This window comes from Equus asinus, chromosome 20, assembly GCF_041296235.1.
Source record: "Equus asinus isolate D_3611 breed Donkey chromosome 20, EquAss-T2T_v2, whole genome shotgun sequence".
Classification (NCBI taxonomy): domain Eukaryota; kingdom Metazoa; phylum Chordata; class Mammalia; order Perissodactyla; family Equidae; genus Equus; species Equus asinus.
In genome coordinates this window covers 79,388,547-79,407,457 of record NC_091809.1, presented here as the reverse complement: position 1 = coordinate 79,407,457, position 18,911 = coordinate 79,388,547, and the positions used below count along the sequence as shown (strand labels likewise).

Genomic DNA, 18,911 nt, shown 5'->3' with positions numbered 1-18,911 from the left:
CTGGCGCTGTCCTCCTGGGCTCCCACATCAACAGCATCTGGCCTTTCCCAGTGGTCCCTGTGGGTAAACAACACACGCTTCTCTCGAGCTTCCCCGTCAGGGACTTGCACCTGCACCATGCCTTCTAGTTATCAAGTTACCTAGTTATCTCCACACCCAGGGGCAAGTTACTACACCTTTCTAAGTCCAGGTACCCTCATTTAAAAAAGGGCACAATTCAGGATCACCCTCCATTAGCCACCATTCCAAAACCCCAAACTCTAAGACTGGAAGTGTTATCCAAAGTCTTTTGGCGGCAAAACCTGACCTGAACTGACATGAGGCTCAGAGTCTTGTTTTTTTATCCCACTAGTGTGACTAATCATATGTTTCACTGCAGAAATACTGACACCTTTGATTACTGTGGACCATGCCAGCACTCTAGGAATGCTAGGAAGAATACAATACATGTGCTGTATTTTCTTTCTTAATTCTGAAAATTTCTAAATTCTGAAATGCATCTGACTCCAAGTTTTATTAAGAGATTTTGACCCCATAAATTAGATACCTATTTTGTAGTCTGTTTTCTTAGAATGCCCTTCACCCCTCATCTGTCTGGAAAACATCCACAAACATTTCAAATGTTATCACGAATGAATGAATGAAGAAAGAAATTTTTCTTTTTTTTTTTTTAAAGATTTTATTTTTTCCTTTTTCTCCCCAAAGCCCCCCGGTACATAGTTGTGTATTCTTTGTTGTGGGTCCTTCTAGTTGTGGCATGTGGGACGCTGCCTCAGCGTGGTCTGATGAGCAGTGCCATGTCCGCGCCCAGGATTCGAACCAACGAAACACTGGGCCGCCTGCAGCGGAGCGCGCGAACTTAACCACTCGGCCACCGGGCCAGCCCCCAGAAAGAAATTTTTCTTGCTACTAGGAGTTAGGTATTTAACTTCTCTACATAGCCGGTATAAGAATTTATTTACCAATAAGAGTCTTTTGATGCAAGAGAATTGAGAGGAAAGGTGAACAAAATTGCCTGAAAATATCATATGCTCCATGACCCTTACCCTTGGAACTCGGGAAGCATACAGACTCAAGTCCCTGTAGTTGGCACGTAGAACAATGGAAACAGGTTTTGACCTCATTGGCCACTTCTCCTCAACAGTAGGAAACAGGCACAATTTTGCATTCTGATTTCACAATCTGACTTAAAAGGACCCTGGCAGACTCCTGCAGGGGAATCTGGATAGCTTCTAAATTAAGTTAAAATTTATGTTTTGTTTTGTTTTGTTTTAAGAAAACACTTTTGGAAGGAGCTTGCATACATAGCCGTGTTTCCCATTTAGAAAGAAAAATAAACTCTCCTCTACTGGATTGGAAGTCAAAACAAAATAATCCCAGATGCTTAAGACCCCGAGAAAGTCAATGAAACTGCCAAACAACAGTGATGTTGACCAGTGTGACAAGCCTGAGAAATGTGGAAGGTGAGGCAGGAGAGTCCAGTGCTGGGTGCTGGGGGGAAAAAAAAAGCCATGGACGGCCAGCATCCAGGGCTTGGCTCTCAAGAAGCAGCACTAAAATTTAGGGTCTAAGTCATCTGGTCTGACCCTTATTTGAAACCCCCACGGGACTCACAGAAACACCATGAAAGATTCTACTCTATGGTATCAGATTTGGGGTTCAAATCTGGCTCCATCACTTAGAAGCTGTGTGATTTAAGGAAGCTACTTAATCTCTATTACCCCAATGAGACTAGAAACGGTGATGTTACAGGGTAGATGCGAAGATTCAAGGAGAGTCAATGAGACAAAGCGCTTCACACACAACAGGTGCTTCATAAAAGTTTGTGAGGTGAATAACAGGAATCCGACAACTCGGAATCCTTAAAAAGTCAGCTTTCCTTTGGGGCAATTCCTCTTCTTCAGCCTCCTACTAAGGATAAGACATAGACACAAAAGGATCTGATACTGGAAACAAAACAAATCCAATCGAAAAAGAAAAAACAAAGAAAATAGGAGCTCTGGAGCTTGGGTGTGGGTTTGGGTTTGGCTTGGATGTGAATCTTTGCCATGCCCCTTAAGAGGAGCTTTGGGCTGGACACTAGCCCTTGCTGGGCCTCAGTTATCTGAGCCGAGAAACAGAGAGAAAAGGAAGCTCAAATAAGATAATGCTTGTAAAGAAAAGACACCTACAGAAGGTGCTCATTACATACAAATTCTCCCACTCACCCCTACCTCACCTGGGCTTTAAGAAACTGACAGCCTTCTCTGAGCTATTTATTCCCTGACTCACTTAAATATTAACCCCCAAGTTTTTAAAGCTCCTTTCCTGTAGAATTCAGATTAGAACAATTCACGGAACATTTAATATTTATTCTGAAAAGTTTCCACGGGGTAGGGACAAAGACCTACTTAATCCTAATCACTTCCTTAGCTGTTCAGCTGTGACTAGGTGATATTTTAGTGAAATTTTTCTTTATGTATATCAGTGATTTCTGACGGTTATCCGCGGGAACGGATTAGGATTTTGATGTCAGAAAGAGCTCCTTCCCCGTTTTCTTTTCCGCAGGGACGATGAGCTTGTCTGTAACGCCCCATGTGTTCTCCTTGCACTTTACATGGGGATTTTAGCAGGGCGGTTCTGGGGCGTCACGGTCCTGGGATGGCAGGCTTGGGCTGGAGTTGACACAGCTGTGGGCAGAGGGTCTCCTGGGGAGTCACTAGCGAGCCAAGCGTAGCTCCCGGGAAGGCCGGCTCCCAGTGGGTCAGCTCGTGCCTGCAGGGTGCTGAGTCAGCTCCCACCAGAGGAAACTGCTTCATTTTCACCCCTTAGGAGCCCGAGGGGCTGCCTTTGTCATTGAAAGGACGGCCTGATTAAGTCTCAGGGGAAGCTGGCCTCTCAAGGAGCCAGAGCAATTGATCCGGTTAGGGTGGTCTCTAAAGCCTTAAACTGACTGAAGAGAAAGAGGGTGTGGAGATGGGGAATGGAGATAGGGAAGTTTATCACCGTTACCATTTTTTTCCTGACTTACCTTATTGAGGTCACATTGATTTATAACATTATGTAAATTTCAGGGTTACATCATCACATTTCGGCTTCTACATAGACTACATCGTGTTCACCACCAAAAGTCTAGTTTCTGTCCATCACCATACAGATGTCCCCCTCTACCCCTTTCACCCTCCCCCACCCCTTCCTCTCCAGTAACCACTAATCTGTTCTCCACATCTAGTGTGTGTTTGTTTATCTTCCACATGAATGACTTCAGACAGTATTTGTCTTTCTCCCTCTGACTTATTTTGCTTAGCATAACACCCTCAAAGCTCATCCAGGAAACTCCACAGCAACCTCGGATGGGTTTCCCCGTTTCACAGATGGAGCAACTGATGATCTGAGAGGTTAGGTACTTTGCCCAGGGTTGCATATCTGGGGCGCCCTTTCAGAAGGTTTGACTCTACGGCCCCTGTTCTCTCGGCTGCGCTGTGGTGCTTACACAGTTTGTATTGCTTGCTCATTCACTCATTCACTCATTAAATTAACACTACAGAAAAAGCATCTGTAAGGCCAGGCACCAACTTGTTGGAAGTGGTTGTCCCTGGGAGGAAGGATTACCCAAGGACTTCACGGTTTACCTCACTGTATTGTCTGAACGTTAACAAGCATGGTTACTCTGATAATTGACGAAAACAATAAAGACAGTCCCATTCAAAGAATTTCACATTTTTTTTTCCTTATGAAAGAAAAAAATCAAACTAAACCTTACAAACAATGATTGGGCCCACTGCGTATCAGGGCTCACGCATCCTTTACTCGCTAGTGCTGGGTCCATCCTAGTACCAGCAGGTCCTTCGGCTCCCAGAAGACCCCTCAGTTTGGGGTTTCAGGGGACAGGAAAGTAGCAGGCAGGGTCCAGCTGTGGAGTGAGACTCACTGGCTCTCTCACGACCCACCAACCCCAGAGCGGCAGACCACTAAGGACCCAGACACTCCCTTCAGGCATGGGACACATTTATTACGAACCTTTAGAGTGACACACTCAGAGCAAGGCCCCAGGGAAGGAATCCGAGTCGTCTCCAGGTCCCCTGGGGAGCAGGAGCACAGAGGAGCATAACCTAGCAGACAGCTGCAGGCCACAGTGCCCCCCCTTCCCGGCACATCACTAACACAGTGATGCCATCCACTTGCTGCAGAACTTGCAACAAAGGGATTGCTCTTGTTCAGTTAATTAGCAAAGCAAGAGATCAAGGACTTTAATCTCCTGCCTTCTCTTTTACCTGCAAGGCTTATTTACTCAGAAACAAACAAAGAATATCACCATATATATGTGTATGTATATATATATATACACATATTTTTTTTTCCCAAGCAGGCTTAAGAAGGCTAACGACTGGCACACCTTTGTGAGCACCACATGACACTGATGAAATCCAAGTACCTTAGAGATTGCTCCAGTGAGCCACAGAGCTGGACCCGGAACCCAGGTCTCCTCCTGCTCAGTCCAGTGTTCCTGGCTCTGTGTACAGTTTGAAACATGAGCAGCTAAAAGGTATAGAGGAGCAGGGACACTAAACCACCAAAAAGACACTTCCCTCTGGAGCACAGAAGGAAAGGCCCTGGGGGATGGTTTGGTTTTTGGTCACAGAGAATGCAGGGCCTAAGATCCTGTCAGAAGCGAACCATTAGGCCCCAAACTGCCTTTCTGATTTTCAAAGAGAGCAGTGGCTGGGAGAGGTCCTGGCTAGGGAAGGGCGGGGGGAGGGCAGGAAATAAACCTTCCTTCTTTGTCACTGGGGGGGGTGACAACTCTCCTCAGGCGACATCTACCATGTGGCCTTCCACACCCTTCCCAGGTTTATGCCTATTTACTGGCCAGGTTCCGAGGCATAAAAGAGCTGGGGGCAGCATCCCCATCACCCTACCTCAGGTCCTTTGTCCGTGTTTTCCCTCTGCCCAGAATGTCCTTGGTTATTAGTGCCCTTGGTTATCTCTGCCTGGCACCCCCTACTTAATCCTTCAGATCCAGCGCCTCCTCCAGGAAGCACTGCCCGATTCCCTCAGGTGAGTGGAGGTCCCCCTCCTCAGTCACCCACACACTAGGTTCACACCTCCCGTATCACCTGGGGCTATAATGATCTACTCCAACAGAAAAGGAGTCTGACTGTTTTGGGCATTACTAGGCGCCAGGTAGTGTGCTGGGCACTTTCACATAAGGGTCTCTCAATCCTCTGGAGGGAGGGGGCAGTGACGGGGTGACTAACATTTACTAAACTCCTCTATCCCAGGCACTGGGACGAGCCCTCATCCTCATGGATGGTACTCGATGGCCCCCGTTACTTTTGCTTGAGGAGACAAGCTTGCAGAGGCAGTGTGACTTGTCCCACAAACTCCCACAGCCATAAAGCTTATATTTAACACAAAGATGCCCATGGACCCTGCCTTATGTCTTTGAATCCCTGCCTCCTTCTGGAATTTAGTGCCGTACAGGCACTTATAAAATAAACGTGTGCAAAATCAACACACAACCTGCAGTGTTATTTGTGGGGAAAGTCGTCTTTTTCCTCCTTTTCTTCGAGAATCAGGAAATCCTGGGGCCATTAGGAAGATTCCAGGTTACCTCAAGTATATCATTCCCCCTTTTGGAGGCCTGAATCCCCTCTAGGGCATCCTTGCAAAGAAATGGACTGGCCTCTGCTGGACACAGAGAGGGCAAGCACCTTTGCCCATGTTACACAGCCCCTGATCAGGGGCTAAAACCTGGATCTGCTGGCTCCTGGTCAGCCTGGGGCTCTTCCACCATACCCCCAACACCACCTCTCCTTACAGAAGTCAGTGCAGAGCTGAGAAGAAAAGTGTTTATTATGGGCAGATCCAGGCTTAGGTTCAGTGTCTGTCTCTGCAGCCAGCAGCCAGCTTCAAGGCCCTCTGTCTCAGGGCAGTGTGAAAGTCAAGAACTTTCAAAGCCAGAGCTGGGCTCCAGGTAGTTAGTATGTTTTCTCTCAGTTTTCTCATGGTTAATGGGGACATAATAATACCAGTCACTGAGGCAGGGCTGTGAGGAGGGTTCAATAAAACGACAAGTGGCAGTGGCTGGGACAGTCCCTGGCACATAGTAGGTAGCCAATCGGTGCACTTTCTGTTTTAACCTTTCTTTTCCTTTTCTGTGTCGATCTTTGTCTCTGTATCTTTGCCTGTCTCAGTCTCTATCTGATGTTTCTGTCTCCTTGCGCCTGTGCATCTCTGTCCGTGCAGCACTGTCTGCAAGACGGACGTCTGTCACCGGGCTGGGGACAGCGGCTCCCAAACCACCCCCCCCCCCCCCGCCCCCCGCACACCCCAGCGGTGCAGCCGGGCAGGAGCTAGGCTGCCCGAGCCGCGGAGCCGCGCCAGGCCCCCGACAACCCCGAGTCCCCCATGCACCGGGCCCCTCCGCCCCTGCAAGCGGCCCAAGCAGGCATATTAATCATTATCGCCAACGAGAGGAAAAAAAACCCCACAGAAGTTAGGAAGAGAGAAGGACTTACCGTTTGCAGCGACCCCCAGGCTGGCGGAGCCACTTTTAACTAAGAATGAATTAGGGACAAACTCTTCCTCAGAGTCTGAGTCCTGGGTTGGCTGGGCCACACCGTTGCCTAGCAACCGCCTCTGGCTCTCATTGGGCGGAGGGGAGGGGGGCGGGGAGGGGGACTGCTCAATAGGGGTTGATGAAGCGGATGAACAATGCAAGGGAGCACCTGCGAACCACAAAGACAAACACAGACAGAAAAAAAAATAATGAAAATTGGTTTTGAGGCACACGGGGAGGGGGAGGGAGCAAAATAAAACACGCATCAACGGCGGGATGGGGGCTTTCAACACTGGGCGATCTACTGCACACGTGGCCCCCGGGACCGGGCTGCTGCCTCCGTAAAGAAAGTTGGCGCAAACGCCTTCTGAAGAGCTGGGGCCTCGGCCTCTGTGCAGGAGTCTGCACGGCTTGTAAAGAGGGCATCTCCGAAACAAATGAGAAGCCCTTCCTGCTTTGCCTGTTCTCTGGGAGAGGCCTGAAAGCCTGGGGTCTAGTCCTGACCCTGCTGTGTTATCTATCACAGGCCTGCCCAGCTCTGAGCCTCAGTGGCCTCACTGGTAAAATGAGCAGCTGCCTTGGGTGATCGCTGAGCCCCTGCAAGCTGGCCATTCTGTGATGTCACCGAAGTGAAATGATGGTCTTATTAGTGAGATTTTAATCCGACATGCCTGGAACAGGCTCTCGGCCGCATAAAAGGTAGAGAGGGCTGGAGAGAATGATCCGGGGGCCCCTCTCCACCGCTGGCATTCTAGGATTCCAACACACTAATGTTTTACTTTTCTAAGAATTTAACATTTTGAAATTCTTAAATCCTGGCATTCCCTGCAAACACCTTGAGAGCAAGAACTTTAGCAGTCTTTTTCACTTCTGTCTCCCCAGAAACTGCCATAGTGCCTGGCACATAGCAGACACTAAATAAATATGTGCTGATGAGACGAATTCCAGGGGTCTAACACACTAAGATCCTTAAAGTCTAATATCAAAAAATCCTATAATTTTAGGACACGAGCATTCTGTAAATTCCAAGATGCATGAAGTCAGTATGTTTGACTCCAAGTTCCTAACGTGTCACGGCCCTCCGATTCTAAAATCCCAGCTTTCTATAGGTCTGTGAGCACACTCCCAGCTCTTCAGAAGGAGAAGATGATGGCCCGGGACAAGACCTCTGAGTTCAATCTGCAGTCCTATCTGTGGCAGGCCTTTAGACATGTGCAGTACATCGTCTACAAGAGAGGGAACATAAGCACAGACATATAAAGTATACAGTACAAGGCAATGCATCCACTCCACAGCGAGGGCTGCCCCTTTTCTCCCCCCTGGACTGATAGAAGGTTTAAAACACAATCAGATCCATCCAGCTTTGCAAAGGGACTGAGCCTTAGGAAACAGTACAGCGCAGGCATGCCGTCATAAGATTCGGGAGGGCTCTGCAGAGGAGGTGGCACAGAGAGCTGCTGGTTATTGGAAGAATCCACAGCTTTTTGTGGTCTGTCTACCAAGAGAAGCTCACTCAGTTCATAGTCACCAAATCCTGCAGGATTTTGCAGGTTCCATGACTTTATGACAACCCCCGAGCCTAACCACATGTGACAGCATTTTACAGAGCTGCTGTGTATGCCATTTGGCTGGTTCATGTTAGAAATTCAGTAAGTGCAGTTGAGGCTGTAGGAATCAATGACCAAAGTACCATCTGGGGTGGCTTCTCCAACTGTGTTTTGGTTTACCTAAAAATCTGGGCTATGAGTCACCTTAAAATCATCCAAACCAGTGTTTCCGATTCACCTTTCGAGAACCTTCCCTGACACCATTTACCAGCCAGCACTACAGGGTGATCACTTCCTTTCTCTGAAGTCACCTTGTCTTTAGTTCAGATATCATGTTTGCACTGCTATATTTGCAGTCATCTGTATCTGTCCCTCACATAGAAGTATGCGGTGCATTCTTGGGGTAAGCGCGTTCTGGGGTGGGCTTTGGAGTTCAATAGAATTGGGGTTTGCATCACGATTGACTGATCTTGGGAAAATTACATCTAATTCCTCCTTTGTAAGTTGGGCATCCTCCCAACCACCCGCCCCCCCCCCCCCCGCCCTTAGATAATTGTTGTGAAGACTAAAGAGACTCTGCGAGCACACAGTATGCAAGAGCAAAGTAGGAGCTCAGGGTCAGTGCTCACCAAATGTTTACTAAATTGAATGAAACCACCCCACGAAGAACCCCATTCATGATTCCCCTTCCCCTGCGGTTGGTCCCAGTTTTGGAAAGATTTTGTCTGCCAGGCTGCATTTATTAAGCAAATATACGTTGATTTCTTCGTCTTTTATTAACCAAAGACATCTTATAATCTCTAATCAGAGCTTCTGATGGGCTTCAGATAACCAGCACCACACCATGCTGAGCTGTTAGAATTTCAGACGAAAGTTAGGAAACACGATATGTTGTTCCAGGGTGCTTGTTACAGCCTCTTCCTGAGTAAATCTGTCAAGCTTTATGAAATAAATAGTTCCAGAACTAAGTAAATTGTTCCATCACAAACTTCAGAGACCCTAGGCCAAGAATAGCATGATATCTTCCCAGGCTTCACGCCCGTTTCTCCTCCCTTCCATCTGATCGTGGGCCTGTCCTCAGGCCTCCGGGATTGCACTGAATATTCATAACCTAAAATTCAAAGCACCTAAGAAGGCGCCAGGCCCTTAGTAGGTGCACAATAACTCATGAGGTTTCTGTGAAGTACAGATATTATTGGAAACATGTTAATTCCCTCCCTCTTATTCATCAGCAGCTTTTAATTTCAGTGGTCCCATAGGAGGGTGTGCAGAACCATCTCCTGCGGTGCAAAAAAATATTTATTTTTTTATCTTACCCTTTTTGAATTTCTATTTTGTATGTGTTTTATAAGGTATCTAATACATTAGTGCTTGAACTACATGTAATGAAATGCATTGTGGTACCAGTCCGGCATCTACAGAAACAGGGTAGAGCTGGATCAAGAATATGAGCTCTGGAGCTGGACCACCTACATTTAAACTCTAGTTCCGCTATTTGCTAGCTCAGTGACCTTGGCAAGTTACTTCATGCCTTGTGCCTCAATTTTCTCATCTATATAATGGAGATAAAAAATAAAAAAGAACACCTACTTCACAGAGTTGATCTGAGGATTAAAGGAGTTAAAACGAGTAACATGTCGAGAATAGAGAGGCAGCCAGTAAACACCTAAAACTGTGAGATGTCGCTCTGTATAAATATGTATGTATAAAGTGAGGGGCACGAACTTCATCTTTTTTATAAGAGCAGCACATGATCACAAAAGTATGGCGAACACTGTTTCATTCCACAAACATTTGTTCAACGGCCACTGGTTAGGCTAGAAGGTGAGCGGGGTACAAACTGTGAGAAACGAAACCCCAAAGGAGCTGGTGGGGTTGGGGAGAGAGTCACGTGGGGCTCTAAGCAAGGCAGAGGTGGCACCTGTCAGAATAGAAGATGGCTCAGTGCAATGGGAGGGTGGGGAAGGGCAGTCATTTCAACTGGAGGAACCGAGAAAGTCTTGCTGGAGCCACAGAGGATTCCAGTGGGAAGAGATGAAGAGATGGGCACGTGAGCATCTGTGGCAGAGGGAAGAATACTCCAGCCCAAGGCCCTCAGCCTTCACCTGGTCTCAAGCAACCTGCCTACACGCCTTTACCTCTTAAGTCTTGTGTATTACCATTAACTTCTCACCACATCAGCCGAGACTTGCTGAGATACGCTCACCTGCTCACATTTCCACAAACCCACGGCTCTTTCTTTTGCAAAGTTGCACAATTTCATGGTACCGTTTGCATTGACTCTATCTGAGTGGCACCCCCTGGAGCACAACTATAAAGTTTTGCCTCTGAGCTTTTTCCACGTGCTGTTCCTTCTCCCTGAGCATTTCCTTCCCTCTTTTCTTTTCCTCATCACTACCACCCTGTGTGTCCCACTAGCTCTCACTCAGCTGTAGGGCTCACCCTCATGATCACCTCCCCCAGGAAGGCTTCCCTGATGCCTCAAGCCTGGGTTTGGCACCTTCTGGAAGCTCCCACAGCTCCCGTACTTTCCCTGTTGCCACACTTTCACACTGCAACATTTACTTGTCCAAGTCTGCCCACTAGCCTGCCTGCCTTCTCCATTACCGTATTCCCCAGGGTCTAGTACACAGAAAGCACTGGTAAATACTTGCTAAATGAAGAAAGGACGGAAGGAAGGCAACAGGGAAGGAGAGAATACCTTGATTATGGCACAAAACATCGATGTAAAGAGAGCAGTGAGATGTGAATCTCTGAACAGTAGTTTTAGGCCTTGAACACTAGGAAACAGAAATCAGACCTTAACTGGGGAGTCGTGGAAGTTTTTAAGGCAGGAAGGTGACAAGACCCGAGTTTTGTTTTAGAAGGATCTGCTCTCTAAACTTAAGGCATCTGCTTAGCCACCCAGATCTCCTTTCTAATTGGCTCAGCTCAGCCAGGATGCTGAAAGTCCACAGGACCTGGGCTTGCCTAGCTGTATGCTCATGGAGGCAAATCAGGATGCCTGATGCCATGGGACTATGGCACTGGGGTTTAGGGTGCCTTCCCATGTATCCTGATCATCAGCTGAAGAGAAGCTGGTACTGGGGAATTTCCCACTGGTCCACGGTAAAATGAGATGGGATGATTGGAATGAACTTCCCTATACCTCACTCCAACAACCAAGGAGGCCAGGAAAAGGTGGAGGGGAGCCACCCAAATTTCTTGAGAGGAGGTCTCTGGGAGCCTAGCTCTAGCTTATAGTAGACAGGGATGGAGAAAGACGGCAACAAAGTGAGAGAGTGAAGACACCCATATGCTTGTGGTGGGGGTCGGGTGGGAAAGGAACAAACATTTGCAGAGCTCCTCCTGGAGGCCAGGAACTGGGCCAGGTATTTTACAAGATCATTCCTCACAATAACCCCATGGGTAGGAAAATTCATCCCATTTTCAAGGTCAAGAAACGGGGGCTTACAGAAGTGAAGTAATTTATCTGTAGTCACAGGACCTGGGTGAGAATCCATCAATGCAATGCTGTTTCCAATGAGTGGTGTGAATTAGATTTATCAGCCTTGGTGTGGAGTAGGGAAGGGAGATTCCTGTCCATCAACCGAAACACATCTAAGGTGGAAAGACTAGAGGCTTCCTGTTGTGTAAACCAGGGATCAAAACCCAGGTTCACACTGGCTACATGACCTTGGGTAAATCACTTCACTTCTCTGGGTCTCAGGTTTCTCCTTTGAAAAATGGGGTTCTAATACTCACTTCAAAGAGTTGTTGAGGGGATTGGCATCATACCTGTAAGGAGCCCAGGAGTCTCATGGTGAGGGCTCAACCAATACTGGTTCCCTCTGCCATTCCCCAGCTCTAGGTCTTTCAAAGTAAAAACAGCATAGTTGTGGGGAATAAACAATGACAGACAATGACAATGACATCTTTATCAATATGTATTGCTTGTCAATGTCCTAGAAAGAGGAAAAATGTTAGGGAGGCAGCCATGATATATGGAAAGAACATACGACAAGGGGATCCTGAGATCTGCAGACAGAACAATTTCAGTTAGTAACACCTTTGTGTGAACTGATGGTAGCTTTCCTTTGCATTTGAAATCTAACCGATTACTAGGGCAAGCTAGTTCTCAAGGAAGAAGCTTCTAGCATTCTGGATTCTGACAGTGTCTTTGGAATATGCCATGAGACTAAAGTGTGAAGGGCTAGCTGATGGACAAGTTTTTACTCTGCCGAAGAGAGAAGACCATTAACAAAATGCTCTTTTGACACTTTCCTCAGTGGTTCTGAGAAGTCCATCTAAGCGAACCAACGGAATCTTATTGCTCTATATTAAACCCCATCTAGGCTAAATCTTGGCCGGCTTACACAATGGGGAAGTGTGAGTCTCGTCTGTAAACCCAGAGCACTAGCTGTGTGTGGCAGGGAGGGCACCTGCTATCCAGGCAGTTCCCAGGATGCTTGGAAGAAGCGCCTAATAACTTTTTAACTGGCAGCCCTGCATTCAGAAGTCTGCATGTAAATCGCTTAGCATTGTGCCCAGTACACAGCAATTGCTCAATAAATGATACCTAGAAAAAACCAAAACCAAATCCTGAGACCTACAAAAGTACCTCAACTCAATGGAACCCTGAGCTGATGGCTTCATCCTTCCAGTGAAGGCTGGCTGTATTTCATCTCCTCAGTCTCCTTTCTAGAAATACCTGTAGCCCCTCCACTTAAAACCAAATGCATTCCTTCTCTTCTCATCTGCCAACCTTGTACCTATTTCTTCTTAACAAGACAGCTGGTTGCTTCATTGAATCAGTAAAATCGTACTTAGTTCTGAGCAGAGGATGGGGCGGTGAGGAAAACTGGGATCTCCTTCTGATATGAAGGCTTCAGTCTTCTGGAAGACCAGGAACTCCATTGGAGTGGTAGCATGTCCTGCTTTTGACTCCAATGAGCGATGTTCGTGTCTACTATGTAAACAGCCTAGCTCGCCCAGCAAGAACCACAGACTGCTCATATCTGTGTCCTGGCCTGGCTCAGAGTCTCAGCTTAGAAAAGGTTTGCAAAACTGCCTCCGACAGTCATATGAAATGGATGGAAATCCACCGCTGCAAAGCACTTTAAAGTGCTAGACATCTGAAGCTAGGGAGCTAGAGGGACCATACATCCTGGTTTGTCAGTGACAGCCCCAATTTACATCCATTACCTTGCATTAATAATAATTAACTAATTATTATTAATAAGTAATAATAGAGCATTATTATTACTCTAAAAATGTCCTGATTTGGACAATTAATTATATGGCCACTGCACTTTAGATTGAGTTCCATATCAGATTCAGTTCCACATCAGAGCATATGGTCTGCTGCAATAGACTAGGGGTCAAGAGATCTGAGTGCGGGTCAACAGTGTGCCATGGGGTCACAGACAAGTCCCCTGACACCTGTGGCCCTCACTTTCCTCATCACGGAGGAGGACCAGAGCACTCTAAGTTTCTCTTGTCCAGTGTTCTACACGACACGAGTAACAGCAGTCCACACCTCAGGCGGCTGTTCAGGGGACTAAAGCAGACAATGGAAAAACGCAGGATAAAAATGATTTCAGTTACGATGGAAAGTCAGTTTCCTTCAGCATACTAAATGCTCATAGAACGTTTATAGAATAAATGGATTTGTATAAATGAATAGGGAAAAAGATTGGCTGAAAAAAATCTTTAGCAAGGATTATCCCTGATGGGGCAATTTTTAATTTTTTAAATATGCTTTCTTATCTTCAAATTTTTCTAAAATGAGCACAAATGGTTCTTTTTATACTTTTAAAAATAATTTTTTAAAACTTCACAAGAAAATGAAATAATAAATGTGAAAAGATCTAGCACCTAGTTGGTGGTAAAATAAACGTTGGTTTTAAATACAAACAAGATTTTATGTACTGACATTGATAGTATAATTTGGTATAAACTGATTTTTAAAATGTGAAAACCTTTTAACCAAGGAATTCCACTTCTAGGAGTTTAACCAAGAACATAATCATGACTTTTCAAAAGATTTACTTAAAGGATACTCATTACAACATCACTTGTAATAGTAAAAAAGTAAAAAGTGTTTTAAAATGTTAAAAAGGTGGGGCTGGCCCCATGGCCGAGTGGTTAAGTTCGCGTGCTCCGCTGCAGGTGGCCCAGTGTTTCGTTGGTTCGAATCCTGGGCGCGGACATGGCACTGCTCATCAAACCATGCTGAGGCAGCGTCCCACATGCCACAACTAGAAGGACCCACAACGAAGAATGTACAACTATGTACCGGGGGGCTTTGGGGAGAAAAAGGAAAAAAATAAAATCTTTAAAAAAAAAAATGTTAAAAAGGAAAGGCATCCTTAATGTTAAAAAATGCCTAATTATGTCAATCAAGGCACATCAGTACAATGTTAATATGTGGATGTTATAAGTCATGTTTCTAAAGAATGTTTAGGGAAAAGGGAAAGAGGATATAAAAAAAGCATAAGGAAAAGCTGTATAAAAAGCAATTCTGACGTTTAAGTATGTGAGTGTGTGTGTGTGCAATCTATACAAAAATGTTAACACCCATTTCCTTGGGGCAGTAGAATTATGAATGGATTTTATTTTTTCGTTATATTTTCTAATTTTTTCAAGGAACAAATGTGATAAGAAGATTAAAAAAAAACAATAGAAGTTATTTTAAAGAGAAGAAAAGACACACACAAGAAGGCAGCAAAGACAACAGCTTCTGCTTCAGGTCCCTAATGGGATGAGTTTGGCAGAACCACAGGCTCCCGGGTCCAAACTCGCCTTCTTTTCCAGCCTATTAAATCTTGTGGGTCTTACTCCCCCGGCTGGGCAGCTCCCACTAAGGCAAGTCTCCTCTCCTCGACAGTGGTTATTTTCAGAAGCAGGTCCGGGGCCATCTGTCTCTGTGACTTATGCTGGGAAAACGGTCTCTGGAAAACAGGACGCAGTAAATTTCTCAGGCTCAGCTCATTGGATCGCCAGCCCTCCTTCCCACAGGTTTCTCAGGGCCAGTTCTGTTTTTTCCAGCATTCACCAAGAAAGGAGCTCTGCTTTTACCTGCCTGCCTGGGGGAAGCCCAGTTCCTGGTGTACCTGCCACCTTAACACCAAGAAGAGAGCACCTTAGGTCTCTCTGGTCTTCACACGGGATGGCCTGCCAGCTAGTCTGCTGGTTTGATACCAGTATATTAAATATGGACACTCATTGATTTCTTTTGTAATAACAGCTTTATTGAGATATAATTCACATACAAGTTACCCTTTTAAAATGCATAATTCAATGATTTTTAGTGTATTCACAGAGTAGTGCACCATGACCATAACCAATTTTAGAATATTTTCATCATCCCCCAAGAAAACCCCACACTCATTAGCAGTCACTACCCATTTGTTCCAACCCCCTGCAGTCCTGGGCAATCAGTAATCTATTGTCTGTTCCTATGGATTTACTATTCTGGACACATTCTATAAATGGAATCATATAATATGTCAATATGTGCTCTTTTGTTCCTAGCTTCTTTCACTTAATATAATGTTTTCAAAGTTCATCCACGTTGTAACATGGATCAGGACTTCATTTCATTTTATTGCTGAATGATACTGCATTGTTTCGTTTATCCACATTTAGTTTATCCATTTATCAGTTGATGGAAACTTGGGTTATGTCCACATTTTGGCTCTTCTGAATAATGCTGCTGTAAACATTCATGTCCCAGTTTTTGGGTGGATTTTGTGTTTTCTTTCTCTTGGGTATATACCTAGGAACGGAATCGCTAGATCTCATGATTACTGTTTAACCCTTTGAGGAGCTGCTGGTTTGCTTTCCAGTGGCCACGCCATTTTACACTCCCACCCGCAGTGTTTGAGAGTTCCGATTTCTCCACATCTTTGCCAACACTTCTTATTATCTGACTTTTTGATTACAGCCATTCTAGAGGGAATGAAGTGGTATCTCATTGTGGTTTTGATTTGTATTTCCTAATGGCTAAGGATCCTGACCATCTTCTCATGTGCCTACTGGCCATTTGTAAATCTTCTTTGAGAGATGTCTATTCAGATCCTCATTTTAAAAGTGGGTTATTTGTCTTTTTATTATTAAGTGGTAGGCATTGATTCTTTCATCAAGTATTTATGTTGTGCCTGCCCTGAGCCAGGTATTGTTCTAAGCATCCCTGACAGGCAAGGAAGATGAAGCCATGCCTTCAGAAGGTTACATTCTAGAGGAGGAAAAAATCAGTCAACAAGTAAGCAAATAAGTCTACAGAACAAGATCAAGTGGTGATAGACGCAACGAAGAAAAGTTAAGTGCAACAGAGGTTATGAGTGTTAGATGAGCGTACTCTTTTAAGTAAGGTGGTCGGGGAAGGCCTCTCTGAGGAGGCGACATTGAAGCAGAGACCTGAAGTAAGTGAAAGAGTGAGCCATACAAACATCTAAGGGAAGAGCTTTCCAGGCAGAAGGCTCAGCAATTGCAAAGTCCCTGTAGCAGAAGCAAGTTCATTTGAGGCACAGCAAGGAAGCTGGAATAGCTAAAGGAGCGTGAGGAGGAGAGAGTGCTAGGAAATGAGCCTTGCGTGGTTGCCAGGGGCCAGGTGACATATGTGTCAATACTGCAAACTCAAGGCCACTATGCGTATGTGTTCTTATTAGTGAGTTCCCTGAGGGCAGAGACTGGTCTTACTTATCTCCATATGTCCACAGCCCACACAGTGATTTCATAGATGGTTGGCACCCAGGACATGTCGGAATCCATTTTAACTTATTGAGCTACTAATAAAAACAATACCTACATGTGGACAGTATTTGGTCTACAGTGTATAGAGGATTTTCACAGCCATGATCTTATTTGATCCTTGCCACATCCAAGTGAGGTAATGAGCATCATCCTCATTTTACAGATAGAAAAACTGAGGCTAGGGGAGGTGACAAGACCTGTGCAGGGACATACAACTGGTAAGGGGCTAAGTGGGACTCCAACCTAGGGGAGGGGCAGCGAGTAAGATCTGGATTTAAAACTGGTTATTGTGATTTGGGGCAGGCTGCTGCATCATTTAGAGCACTGGAGTCTTCAGGATCTGGGCCCACCTTCCAGGGATCCTGGGAAGAGTAAATAAATAAGAGCATGGATGTCTGGGGCCTATCATGCGCCTGGCATACAGCAGGTGCTCAACAGTGGTAGCTCTCCCCACCTCCCTTTTATCACCAACCCCAGCTGAACACCAGGCAGCCTCTCCATGTGAGGCCCTGGCTGGGTGCTGGACACACAGAACTAAGACCAGCCCTTCCCCTGGCGGGGGTGGGAGCCCAGTCTCAGGGCTGAAGGAAACAGAAACGCATTATTTCATGTAAGAGAGGCAGGGATGCCGGAGGAGGGGGACGAGTGGTGAGGGAGGTGTTGGGGGGTGAGGGCAGGGGAAATGGGAGCCCCCTGGAGCTCCAACTGGCAGCTGCAACCCTGGGATTCTCAGACATTCTTTTAACCTTTCCCATGGGCTGCCTCCAAAGAGATTTCAGATGGTCCATCCAGGCCTCTGGAGGCTCAGATCAGGCTGGACCGAGAGGCCACTTTCCATGGGATGTGGGGGAGAGAAAAGGCATGAGGCAAGCTGGATTATCTCTGTCTGTCAAAATCTGCTGGCAAACGTGACCAAGGAGCTACTGCAATTTATGGCAGGCCTTGAGCAATCTGCGGTCACAGAGCACTCTGTTCAACGGGAAGGCTTGAGGTTTGCACTTTTGCACTGAGATTTGATTAAGAAAGTGCTTCCTAACAGTGGTTTTCAAAGTCATTTATTACTTCTGGAGTTTAAAAAATACATATGTATTTTTAGACACACATACACATATATGTATATTTATATATAATATATATTTTCCTCCCCTGACTCAGTTTATACAGCTGCAAAATTCCAGGCCCCAAGACAAAGGAGAGCACAACCTGATTGCCAAGCCCCACTTCTACTCAGATACTGGAGGGCTGGAGGAGGTATTACGTACAAGGGGAAAGAGGCAAGAGACAGGGAGCTGTGGAGGAAAACGGGCCAAGCTGCTGCAGGGCAGGAGGGCCCTGATATTAACTGGGTGCCTATTGTGTGTCCAGCATTGTGGAAGCTTTACATACATCCTCTCAATCAGTCCTCACATGCCCTGCCAAGGTGTTAGGATGTCTCCAGCTGACAGATGCAGGTGCTCAAGGTCACCCAGAGAGTGGCAGGGAGGCTGGGCTCTGGACCTCATTCTGTTGGATCCTAAGCCTGCACTTGTCCCACTAAAATAATCTGAATGAATAACAGTAATAAACACAAGAACGTGCATTCGTAAATTCAAAGGTTTACTTTCCTCACCTCTCATCAGTTGTGGGAGGGGGACAATAACATTTACAGAAGTGGAACAACTTGTTCAAAGCGCCAGAGCCAGTGAAGGTGGAGCTGGGGTTCAAACCCAGGCCACCTGAGCCCATAGCTAGAGTTCCTTCCAGAAACTCACTCTATCTTTCACAGAGTCTTAAAGGGGGAGTCAAAGATTACTGTAATCAATGAACTGGGAAAGATTAACCAGGAAAAAAAAAACCATGCAAAATAAAGTCGGAGTTGTAGATTTATCGTTTGTGCAGTTTTCTGGATATCTGTTATGTCTCAACAAAAATTTTTAAAGAACAACAGAAAGCCCCGTGGTATGAATGTAAGCATACAGTGAGAAGCATTTTCCTTAAATAGTTTCCCCCCGAAATGCCCTGATCCTAAACAGCTTTCCCTGAGTTTGTCACTGTGCCAAAGCCTCTTGCTCCCATTAGATTTCTACAAAGCTTTTTGAAACCTTTTT

General features: G+C 45.8%; 1 protein-coding gene across 8 annotated transcripts in view; it reads right to left on the bottom strand.

Annotated features, from left to right (window-relative positions):
• The window catches only part of TENM4 (teneurin transmembrane protein 4), a 728,135-nt gene that overhangs the window by 276,796 nt on the left and 432,428 nt on the right, over window positions 1–18,911 (bottom strand). For 7 of the 8 annotated variants that reach the window (XM_070490574.1, XM_070490568.1, XM_070490572.1 and 4 more), the window contains one exon: window positions 6,501–6,710. The exons of the other annotated variant lie outside the window; for it this stretch is intronic. In XM_070490574.1, coding sequence (XP_070346675.1) covers window positions 6,501–6,710 — 210 coding nt within the window. The remainder of the gene's footprint in view (window positions 1–6,500; window positions 6,711–18,911) is intronic. 8 annotated transcript variants of the gene reach the window in all.